Source organism: Danio rerio, chromosome 4, assembly GCF_052040795.2.
Source record: "Danio rerio strain M-AB ecotype USA chromosome 4, GRCz13ab, whole genome shotgun sequence".
NCBI classification, from domain to species: Eukaryota; Metazoa; Chordata; class Actinopteri; order Cypriniformes; family Danionidae; genus Danio; species Danio rerio.
The window spans coordinates 60,079,399-60,092,292 of NC_141024.2; the positions used below are offsets into that span (position 1 = coordinate 60,079,399).

A 12,894-nucleotide genomic window follows, 5' to 3' on the forward strand; every position below is an offset into this window, starting at 1 on the left:
ATCCTCACTAGTGTCCTCACTACAGAGGGCTGAACACTCAGACAGTGATGAAGTTAATGAGACAATTAAGTGTCTAATTAAAGGAGGATTGAGAATTATTGATGAACAACTGTTAACAGCAGAATCACTGAAGGACAGAAAAACACAAGCCAAAACCAAAGATGAAATCAACTGAGAGAAAAAAAAAACTCTAAATAAAATAATAATCAATAAAAATAAAACAAATTACACAATTTTTTTTATTTTTCAACATCTTTAAAAAAAACTCATCAAATTAAACAACTTATCATGGAGCTTCACCTATTACTGAGGTGATAGGCTGCACCTATTTTATTTCTGTCATGTGAACAAAAGCTCTTAATGAAATTTCCGTTGTTCATTTGAAGTCACCATGATGGAGGACAGAGTCTGCTTTAGTCAGGCTCTTCAACTTCTTACTATAAATGTCTTTTTTTTGGCTATAGTTAGTGTTAATTACGCTAATTATACATATAGCATGGAAAGCTGAAAAAAATTAAAGTGTTGGTCTGAAGAGATTATTTATGATAACATAGCCATCCTTTCCTGCTTGATTTTTAATTCAGTATCATATTAATTATGTGTGAGAAATAAATAATATACATAAATGAAACCACTAAAGCTCCAATAATATAAAATAAAAACACTATTTACAATGAGAATGTTTGATCTATGGCAGAACTCAAAAACACACAGACATCAATAATTAGTCTTTGAATCTCAATGATGGTGACAAACAAAAAAATAAAAATCAAGTAAAAAAAAAAACTACTGAAATATCACCTCCCAAAAACAACACAAAATAAAGGAAAAGAAAGAGATTGTAAAAACATAAAGCTGCATAATTTATTCATGCTGCAATGCATGCTGGGAGCTTTGTACTATGCTGGCACCCAGCATGCATTGCGGCATGAACTATGAAGCTTTTTTTTTTTAGCAACCACAGTTGAGGTTCATATCCTGATTCTTGAAGCCTGTGTGTCATGAAGCGCAAGCCGGAGCTTGAATTTTTAGTGCATGACACTCTAATTATTAATTGGTTCCAATTGTTTGTTGAATCTTCTATGAAGAGCAGCAGACTGCCAGTAGTATTGTCCCATGCAGTTTTAATGCAACTATATTTGCATATTTTATGAATCAACTTATTAAACACTTGAAATTAAATCTATAACAATTAAGCACAAACTGTATAGTTTCTCTTGACCTTTCTTGCTATAGTTAAGGAGTTTTAGAAATACAGCTATAACAGTCGGAGAAACATTAGGATATGAGAGTAAAGCTTCAAGAGCTCAAATAAGCAGCCTCTGATCTCTATGATGGTGAGGTCAAATGAAATATTTTTAATAAAAAAAATATTCTTACAGAAATGAAGTCAAACTGTAATCAGTGAAGCTGCTTATGCTATTATTTAATGGAGTTGTTTAATCCTCTGTTTTAATTCAGTTGGTTTGGTGTGAGGCTGTGTCTGTAGTTTTATTTCTTCCTTCTATTTCTTATTCCTTCAGTGATTGTGCTTGTTAACAGCAGGTGTTCAACAGCAGATGTCTGAATTCACTTATTTGTGGTCCTTCACTCTGTCTAGTGGACTAAACTAATTGACTAATTTAAGGGCCAGGTGAATGAGGGTGTGGCGAGATTTCAGACACTCTGATTAGTTTCTCAAATATAAGGGTTTTCTACAAAGGTAGATACGTTACTCTGTGTGACAAGGAGGCAAATCAGCTTCTAACGCAGAGAGGGTTATTTTACCTTTATCTAACTCTAGAATTTTAACACTTTACTCTGAATTACCACAACACTTGAAATTTAACACCAATGAATTTGCTGTGTGTACAGGTACAAACAGTCTTCAAAGATATAATGCACATTAATGAGGTTGCACCGCATACACAATAGAGCGCGTTGATTGGTTTCAACCAAGTCTTACTCATGAATGAATGCAACACACTCAGAGACGTCATAAGGTACTCCCAGGTAGATGTTCAGTCTACATGCTGGAATACACGCTAAGATCTCATGGCCGTGAGGCAGCTTCAAAAATTCATTTTAAACCGGAAGTACGAATTTGCTCAAAATAACGCAAAAACAACCAATTTTCACTTTTTAGTGAAATATGTGTGTCCTAATAGTGTTTTTAGCAGTGTGGGACACATATACGACAGTCAACAACTCAAAAAATGTGTTTTGGTGTTTTGTGACCCTTTAATGTCAGAAGTAGAGTATGGTGGTATTGTTATTTTGGACCATTGTCCAGTCTCACTAAAACTATGTTTTCCAGGCAATGTAATCCCCCAATGTACATAACGGTTTAACTCAAGACTATTGGCAGATGACGATTTTGTAAAATTTATTGATGCTCAAATAGATTTCTACTTTGAGACAAACAAATCCCCAGAGATAAGTTAAAGCATCCTATGGGATACTCTGAAAGCATATAAGAGGACAGATTATTTCAGATCAACGTAGTGCAAATAAAAGTATGCCAAAACGGCTTACAGAGATTATGAATAAAATACAATGGATCAGCTACACTCAACATCACCTTCTGAATAGCTCCATAAAAAAAACACTTCTTCTGCAAGTGGAATATGACTCCTTGACAAGTGAAAAGGCGTTATGAACGAGCTGGCAGGTTATTGTGTTACCAACTGAAATGATCCTCAGCAGTTGGTTTTATAGTTGCAGCTCTGAGGTAAACAAAATTGAAAGTAATGAGGGTTTTTACTTTAATTTTTTGGAATTACCATCTGTGATTCAGATCAGTTGGCATCAGAAGGAAAATAACACCTTCTGAAATTGAAAATGCAATCCAAAAAATGAACACAAGAAAATTGAAAACTCAATCTGGCCCTGGTGGCTTCCCAGCTGAGTTTTATAAGAAGTTTACTGTCACGCTTACACCCCTGTTGTGCAAGGTATTTGCTGAAGCTCTTGTCTCGGAATCACTCATCCTCTTTATGACATCGGCTGCTATAACAGTACTTCTTAAAAGTTAAAATGATTTATTTAAATGTGAATCTTATCGTCCGATCAACTTAATCTGCTGTGATTATAAGATCCCGGGGTGTTTCTAGAAAACCTAGTAAGAGCTTGTTTGTCAAGCCAAGATGTGTCTGATTGCCGTCGGAACTAAACTTTGCAGGACACCGGACCTCCATGACTGAGTTTGGACATGCCTGCTCTAGGGGAACGAGACAGGGCTACCCTCTGTCCCCTCTGCTTTTTGACATTGCCCTTTAACCTCTTGCAATCGTAAAGAACTCAGATAGCTTGCAAAGAGTTTTCAGAGAGGGACAAGAACATAAGTTCCTGCTATATGCTGATGATCTTCTTTTTATGTCAAATCCAGATACATGTATTTCAAAAGCTCTTACAATAATTTCAGAACTGGCAAATGTTTCTGGATACATAGTCAATCTAGCCAAGTGTCTCCTTTTCCCTATCAATGATAGAGCACAGCAAATGTCCTTCCAATCCTTTCCATTTTCAGCAAGTCCTGATAAATTTGTATATCTGGGTGTGAGTGTGACACGCAAATATAAGGATTTGTTCAATAATAATTTTAAAACAACATTAGACAAAGCCAAACGAGACATGGCATGGTGGTCAATCCTTACTTTATCTTTGGATGGGAAGATCAATTCCATTAAAGTGGCAATACTACCAAAATTTCTGTTTCTATTTTTAGACTGTGCCTGTTTTTTTGTTTTTTTGTCAAGTCATTTTTCAAGAAGTTGATTACCATATTTTCCGGACTATAAGATGATACTTTTTCCCTAGGTTTTGACCATGAGGCTTATATAAAGAAGCTGCAATTCTGTGGATTTTTCTTCCACCGCTAGGGACGCTCTGATCAGAATTACTGGTAGAATAAAAAATAAGATAGACGAAAAATCAATGCAAAGAAAAATAGACTGCGCTACTTTTTCTTTAGCAGATAGAACACGCATGACAAATTACTAACTGGAAACTATATTCAAATCCTTGCCCCTTCATCATGGAAACCACACAAAGAAGTTCATATGATGCAAGTTAAGTTGAAGGCCATCGGGCTTGCTACCCAGGAAGGAAACTGCGCTGCTGCACGCAAGCTTAGCGTCAACGAATCTATGGTGAGGCGTTGGAGGCGGCAGCGGGAAGAGCTCATGCAATGCCAAAAGTCAAGAAAAGCTTTCAGAAGACATAAAAGCAGTTGGCCTGAACTTGAAAATGTCCTGGAAGACTTGGTGAACACACAGAGAGCATATGGCCGAGGTGTGTTCACTGTACAGATCAGACTGAAAGCCAAAACAATCGGCTTCAAAATGAACATTGAAGGTTTCAAAGCTGGGCCGTCATGGTGTTTCAGATTTATGAGACGTAAAAACCTGTCCAATAGAGCACGGACCACTCTGTTAGCAACTCCCTCCTGACTATCAGGAAAAAGTTGAAAACTTCCATAAATTCGTTGAAACAAAGATACAAGAGAACTTCCGGACCAGACAACATCAATAATATGGATGAAGTACCTTTGATGTTTGATCTGCCTCTGACCAGGACTGTTACCAAGACAGGTGCATCATCCGTGTTGTTGAAAACAACTGGCCATGAGAGAACGCACTTTACCTGCGTTCTGACATGCACGGCATCCGGACAAAAAATTCCACCAATGGTGATTTTTAAGCACATAACTACGCCCCAAAGAACAACTCCCGAAAGGTATAGTGGTCAAAGTTAACGTCAAAGGTTGGATGGTGGAAGGCCTAATGAAGGAATGGTTAACGAAGTGCTACGGTAAGCCGATTTTTTCACCAGAAAAAAACGCTGCTTGTTTTGGATAGCATGAGGACCCACATCACAGATTCTGTGAAAGCAGCGATCAAGAAAACAAACTCCATTACAGCTGTGATTCCTGGAGGTACAACAACGTATTTGCAGCCACTTGACATCAGTGTGAATTGGGCATTTAAAAGGTGCACTCTGGGTTGAGTGGGAGACTTGGGTGACAAGTGGTAAAAAGTCTTTCACAAAAACTAGTCGCATGCAAAAAGCACCCTTTTCTGATGTCTGTCAGTGGATCCAAACAGCGTGGAGTGCTGTCAAAGAATCCACCATTACTATTGGGATCCGAAAGGCTGGACTGCTACTCGAAGAGAGCGGTGCACTTTCAGAGCTAAATTTACTAGAGGATGAAAGCAACACAGAGATCGAGACTGATGGAGACAAATGTGATGAAGCACTTCTGAGGCTGTTCAACTCCGACACTGAAGAAGATGAATTCATGGGTTTCAGCAAAGATGATTAAAGTGACTTGTGGTTTCAAACACAAGAGAAATAAAGGTGAATAAATACCGTTTTTTTATGTTCTGTTTTTATCAGCAAAGTTGTTGCCGTGTTAAAAGGCAATGTTCAGAAAGAATCTGTTCAGGTACATACATACATGTACAGTTTCAGTACAAAATCGTTCTGTATATGCAGTAAATTTCAAATTTTTCAACATAGATATCTGCGGCTTATAGCCCGGTGCGGTTTGTATAACTTTTTTTTTTTTTTTTTTTTAAATAGCGCGCATGTGGCTTATATACAGGTGCGCTCTATAGTCCAGAAAATATGGTAATTGTATTTTTACATTTCTCTAGGATAAGAAAATTCCTTGCATAAGAAAGGAACTCTTGGAAAAAAGAAGAGAGTGGATTGCCAATGCCAAATTTCTGCTCCAATTTTGTTAAATCCATTGTTCCCCCCCTCTCTTATAGATTCAGCGTTCCAATGATGATCTAGGAAGGGAGTTAACTGTGATAAGAACCTGTTAAAAGATGCCATATTTATCTAATTTCAACAGTTAAGAACAGACATTGAGATTCCACACTCTAATTTTTTAGGTACCTTCAGGTCTTTGGTTTCGTTAAAAAAACTTCTCTCCTTCACTGAACCAACCAAAAGCATGCTGGATAGATGAATTGGTAAACATGAACCCATATCAAAAAGGTGTAATGTCCATGTTATATGAAGTGATCCAAAGAACTGCCTCCACTTCCCTAAATCGTATAAAGCAAAACTCGGAAGACCAACTGGGACTAGAAATATCAGATACAGCCTGGCAATATGCCAAAGAACTGGTACACTCATCTTCTGTATGTATTAGACATGGTCTTCTTCAGTTTAAGGTGCTTCATAGGCTTCACCTATCTAGGCGCAAGCTGGCAAAAATGTATTCAGGGTCAGATTCATCTTGCCCCAGATGTGGTTTGGAGCCAGCAGATCAAAGTCATATGTTCTGGGGATGCCCTAGATTACATCATTTTTGACCAATATTTTTAGATAATTTTCATCTAAATGTAATAAAGATATGGATCCTAATCCTTTGATCTCAATTTTTGGTACAGTGGCAGAAGAAATGTACCTGTCAGCTAATCACGTCGAAATCATTGCCTTTTCTTCTTTACTGACCAGACACCTGATTCTTCTCAGGTGGAAAAAGACGAACCTGCCATCCCACAATCATTGGATATTAGAAGTGTTATCACATCTTTAACTCGAGCACCTTAAGTACACCATCCGAGGCTCTACAAAAAAAGTTTTATGAGGTTTGGCAGCCTTTCCTATCCTACACTGAACGCTCAGGGGTTATTATATCCTAAGTGAGAGTTTATCCCTAATTTCCTGATTTGTTTTACCTATTTTTATTTTTCTCTTTTTCCCTTTTTCTTTATGGGGTATGAGTATGTCTGTAGCAATGTACCATGTCAATTTGTTGTTTAATTTGTTTGTTGTGGAAAAATCGTAGACTTTTGAAAAATCAATAAAAATATTTGAATAATAAGAATGTAAGCAGTACTAAATAGTTTTTTGAACAAGTAATAATCCCATTAATCTAGTTATAGTACATGTTCCTGTTGAAGGTCTGTGAATTTAAGCTATTTATTCATTAAAGAAGGACAAGCCATTCTCATACGTGACTTTGTTCTTTGAGTGACTGAAATGTAGGCAATAGCTATGTTTTCATCCAAAAATGCTAATTAAATTTATTTGCAAAACTGGAATATCACAAAAAATATTCAAATAAATTAGCGTTTCCATCCAATGAATCAAAGAAAACAAAATTGTCACTTCCTGATTAACTATCGTGAAATATCGTGAAATATCAACAGTAAAAAACAGAATTTACTGCGGTAGAAGAAGCTACATGAATCTTTTCTTTATTTAATAAAAGACTTTCACATCAGAGGATAATGCCGACACACAATGAACACGTGGTGGCGTTTGAAGCAATGAGATGTGGAGAACAGACGCTCTTGACTCGCTCCAGACACTCTGGAGGTCATTAATAATATAATAACATTAATACTTAAACGGTTGAGGTGTTTTAGAATGACCAAAACAGCATTTCTCATATTTCTTAAATGTCTGGGTAAACAGACACTTTTTCCTCTTTGAACACAAAACACTTTCTTTTGAGAAACTTTTTAAATAATTTGGAACAATAAACATGTCAGGCATGTCATTCAATTGAATCCTTGACTTCTGCTGTCTTCTTTTGTTTCAAAAACACAGATTTCTTTACAGTTTGAAACAGCATCTTTGGATATCTTTTCTGCTGGAGATACTGTTGTCCTTAAAACAAAATGTAAAAAAAAAAAAAAAACTTACATATACAGATGAACGGTACAGCAGAAAATATTGGCGGTTTTAAAACCTTGACTTTTTTCAAACTGCATTATACCTTGAAAACAGTTATTGTCCTACACCTCAGCAGCACAACACTGTTTTTAGGATCTAAAAATGTATTCTTTAAAAAAAAGTCTCAATCAAAAAGATTCCAATTTCAATGTCTGCTGGTTCTTGAAGAATATGGTCAATATTCTGATGAACTTTACACTCAAATGTTTGCATATCATCAGCATGCTGTAATCCATTTCTTAAGCAACAAAAGTCATTTTAGACTAGTTTGTTGGCCAGTTGTAGTCAGTGCAATGCTAAACGTTATTGTTCCACTATGATTTTATTGTTTTGTCTCACGTCGTCCCGCAACAACAACATATAGTTTAGAATACAATATTTTATAATAATTAATTAATTTAGTGTCCATTTCATTCAGCATATTTCAAATTAGGGGCATCCACATTTTCTGACATACTTTAAATCAGGTTTTCTACAGGTGTCACCAAGTTAAATTTAAGACTTAAGACATTTTTTAAGACCATTATGAATGAAATTTTAGATTAAAGAATTTTTCAAATGCCCCAGATGAAAAAGATTTTTATTTGTCCTATTAAAAAATATAATATAAAATATTTAATAATACAATAATAAATCAATAATAATAATAACAATAAAATATTTTACATATTTCTTAGCAAAAGATCTTAAATATTGTGTAAAAACAAGAGAGCTCTACTTGGATCCACACTTTTTTTTTCCAAAATAAACTTTCTTTAAAATAAAAAACAAATTCACAAATGTTTTACTAACTATAATAACTATACTAAACTATAATAAACTAAATCTATGCACAACAATCTGTCCAGGTCGATGTCCTCAGCAAAAAAAACATAGAGCACGTTTAAACAAATGAAGCACGAAAATAATTAAAGCATTATGAGAAATAGAGTTAAAATGACCTTTTTGAATGAAAGGTTAAAGGTTTTATTGAGATGGATTGTTGGTGATTGTATGGGTTTCGGCCAGATTAGGTAGCAAAACATGAAAAAAGAAAAACAAAAGACTTGTTTTAAAAAGATTTAAGACCTACAACACAATCTTTCAGTAAATTTAAGACTTTTTAAGGACAAGAAAAGCAATAACCTTAAGAAGGTAGAGAAAATGGGAGACTAATAATACATAAAATAATGACAAAAGACACGAGAACAAGTTACAAATGAAACTCATTCCTGTTTTTCAATGAGTGCTTATGTGAATTTAGGAGAACTAGGCAGCACACTCAGGACTGCAAGATGGATTTCATTTAGTATCCTTATTATTAAAATATATCTGAATGAGGATCAAATGACTGAGTTGGTGTTTGAGAATGAAAATTAACCTGTTTGTTCCTGCAGATCTTCCTGTTTGACTGTGAATGTTTCTTCAATCTTCACATCTTCACTCTCCTCTTTAATAAACGCCATCTTTATAACAGTGTGGAGATCAGTCGCTTCAGCAGGAGTTTTTCTCTGTGTTTGGACACTTTATCCTGTTTAAAATGAACAACACAATAAAAAATGTCCAGTTTAAAATAAATAAAACAATAAACAGAAACAAAATAACTTCTCTTCAACACTTGCTTGTTTCTTTATATGAGAGTCATTAACAAACAGAAATCAGGTAAGTCTGAGCAAGAAACAATAGACACAAATGAGCCGATTAAGGCTAGTACTCCATTTCTCATATATAGTGATGTATACTTCGAATAGAATGACATTATGCTATTTAATAAATAAAACCTTCATTAAAACACTTATTACACACTTTACTGTTGCTGTATTAAAACTTTAACAAATGTTAATTATTTTCTTTGTTTTATTTATTTTATTGTCTGCTTACAGCAACGCTGTAGAACTTATTTGCACAAGACAAGAATTTCCTCTTGGGAACAAATAAAGTTTATCCAATTTTATTTAAACAATAGACCTTATTGTGAGTAAAATAATACTTCTTTGTATAAAGGGTTAAAATAATCTTGTCAACAGTAGGTACATCTAGTATTAAACGAACACACTGAACTTTTAATCAGTTGGTTTACATCTGTGTAAAAGCTTTAAAAACAAACCTTTCTCCAGTTGAATCACAGTGTGGGAGCGGCGCAGCCTTATGACGTCACACCACCATGCCATAATAAAAGTCTTTTTTTCCCCCCATTTATTCTTTATCATGACTTATTGATACATTTCTCCCTCGTTTTCCACTTTATACTTTATCTGCTTTCTGTTTTGTACTTGTAAGACCATCATTTATGTTCATTGAATAAACCCATTTACCCCCACTAGATCTTTGCCTTCAGGTAGGTTGCTAAGTGGTTGCATTTTCTTTAAACGATTGCATTTCTTCATCCATAGCTTTAACCCATTTACTTTTATTTACTGATGTTACCACCTCTTTGTATGTTTGAATGGGGAAACATCAAATTCTCCAAAATTACCTCCCAGGTTCCAACCTATGTAATAGGTTGAACCTTATTTATAACCAAATAAACAAACAAAAAAACTAAACAGTTGTAAAGAAGCTTTTTAAAATGACTGAAGAACTTAATACAACGTTGAACAGTGCATCCACGCATGTTTAGATTTTACAATTTATAATGTGAGCATTTAGATATTATTTCAGTGTAAATTCAGAATGTGCAACTCACCTTTTCAGTCTTCAATGAAGAAGTGGGATGAGAAAAGGCAAGGTTTTTCTTTGTATGTTGTTGTTAGTAATAATCCCAATATAGGAATCTACAATCATAGTTTGTCCTCCAAAGTTGTTTTCTTATAGCAAAATAAGCCAATGAAGATTCTTTTAGGAACCCAGAATATATAGATGCAACCCTGCTGAGATACTGGATCTGGAATGTGATTGGATAAGACTCAATTGGCCCCCATTAATGCTGGTATAAAGATGCAAATGAGCAATGGGGAGCAGTGAAGACTCAGGACACATACAGTGGGGGATGGGAAGTTCAGCAGCTTTACAAACCAGTTTTACAGAGAAATAATGATGTATTGGGAAAATAAGTTGACTTTAGCCATCTTTATTTGTTTAGCTGCTATTGTTTTATAGTACTATTGATGAAAGCTTTTTTTTTATTTTGGCTGCTGCATTTTGTAGTTAATGTTGATACACTTATGATATGTAACACATTTCAATTAATTTTTTCCCAAGCCTGGTTAAAAGGTAATGCAAGAGTTGTGTGTGTTTTTGCAGAAGCTTCTCAGAGTTTCTTGGCTGAAGTATTTGTTTAAAGATGCAAATGAGCATTGAAGACTCAATTCCTACCGATTTCTCAATACACACAACTACATTCACTTATATAATAGTTATAGAAGATTTATACTATTAAACTGTGATATATTATCATTCGTTGAAAGAAACAATTTCTAAACTTCACAGTGAAGTTTTATTCATGTTAAGTTCAGTCAATATATTGACATGAGCTAATTATTAGCAATGTTTTAGTTATGTATTTATCACTGAACTTGTTCTTTATGTGAGTTTAGAGTCCTTTATTTCTCTTAAAGCACATGCAGCTCATTACTGACTTTTGTAATAGTCAACACACTCTTAACAGATCAATTATTTCTTTACAAAAATGTCTATAGATTTTAACTATTAAAATGTAACTTGTTTCTGTGCCAATTCTTTTTCTTTTTTTGCCTCTTATTCACCTGGTATGTATTAAAGATGTTTTCCCCTCTATTTATTACTTGTGTTTGTGCAAACAAATATGCATAGACATTCACAAAAGCATATATAAGATACCCTGTGACAAAACCTTTTCCTTTTAACACAGTAAAGCTATCAGTTACTGTGATGCATCTAAATATTTATAATCAGAAAATAATTACATCTCAAGTTAAATTATTGTCTAGGCAGTTTATACAGAATAATTCAATGACAAGAGTTCACTTTTATATCTACAAAATGCAGAACTGTTAATGTGATTAACCTGCTCCACCTACACCAACTACAGCATTTCTCAGACTTCTTTTTTCCCCATGGTGTTTATTACAGTAGTGAACATGACATAAAACAACAACTGCACTTACTCCTTTAACTTGTTTGTAACAATGAAATTTAAATATCTGTGTCACATAATCATTTAAATAAATGGCTCATCATTGTGTGCAATCATCTTTAGTAATAGTTGCCTGATCATTAACTGAATAGGACCGTTTTACATATAAGAAACCCGTTAACATGTATAGCTGTTCATGCCAATACCAACTTGATAGACTATTACATGAACATATTACATGAACAGGACCTGCCTTACATCTCTTAAGACAAATAAGCATAGTGTCTATATCAATACATGCTTGATTCTCCAGATCGCTACATCTGAATGATGCCATTTGACCTGTTTTACAAATAACAACCATTTGTAAGCATAGTTCTTCACTAATACCAGTTTACCTCAAATAATTACACATGTGAGTGCAGTAGTGCAGTGGGTAGCTCAATCGCCTCACAGCAAGAAGGTCGCTGATTCAAGCCTCAGCTGGGTCAGTTGGCATTTCTGTGTGGAGTTTGCATGTTCTTCCCGTGTTCGTGTGAGTTTCCTCCGGATGCTCTGGTTTCCCCAAAGTCCATAGACATGCGGTATGCATGCAGTGTGAATGAGTGTGTATGCATGTTTCCCAGTAATGGGTAGCAGCTTGAAGATCATTCGCTCTGACTCCTGATTGATAAAAATAATAAAAATAAATGAATACATGAGTAATATCACCTGAGTAGCAGTGCGATGTAGCCTTCTATCAGTTTTTGTATTTCTATTTGTTGTAATGGCCAGTTGTTATTGCAATTAAAATGAATAAATACATTTTAAAAAGAAGCAGTGTAATGTGGCTGTAGGCTGTATATCAGCAATGATGGGAGGCGTGTTTTACAGTGTACACTAAGCACTCAAGAATGATTGTCCCTCTACCTGTTGTTTAATCCCCTGAGAACTTTGCTCATCTTCAGAACGCAAATGAAGACACTTTAGATGAAGTCAGAGAGCTCCTTCATCTGTCATAGACAGCAAGAGTGCCGAGATGCTCAATGTCCAGAAAAGGAACCAAAAACATTTTTAAAACATGTGACATATGACTTTAGTGGTTCAATTGTAATCGAGTTCCAAGAACATTTGGTGTGCAAGAAAATGTTGAAAAAAGCAGCCAGGTCCAAAATGAGAACAGCTGAACCATGTCTGTTTTTGCC

At 34.9% G+C, this 12,894-nt stretch overlaps 2 protein-coding genes across 5 annotated transcripts in view; one reads left to right on the forward strand and one right to left on the reverse strand.

The window, feature by feature from the left end:
* LOC137491106 (uncharacterized) overlaps nt 1-10,484 on the reverse strand; it is a 421,384-nt gene extending 410,900 nt beyond the window's left edge. For 2 of the 4 annotated variants that reach the window (XM_087249967.1, XM_087249969.1), the window contains exons 1-2: nt 10,343-10,484; nt 9,038-9,187 (exon numbers count right to left, since the gene is read on the reverse strand). In XM_087249967.1, coding sequence (XP_087106093.1) covers nt 9,038-9,122 — 85 coding nt within the window. In that variant the 5' untranslated portion in view covers nt 9,123-9,187; nt 10,343-10,484. Of the gene's footprint in view, nt 1-9,037; nt 9,188-9,763; nt 9,818-10,342 lie in introns of those variants that run through there. The other 2 variants (XM_088650329.1, XM_087249968.1) reach the window with 1 other exon arrangement.
* The window catches only part of LOC141381800 (uncharacterized), an 887,475-nt gene that overhangs the window by 333,033 nt on the left and 541,548 nt on the right, over nt 1-12,894 (forward strand). The gene's annotated exons all lie outside the window — the stretch shown is intronic.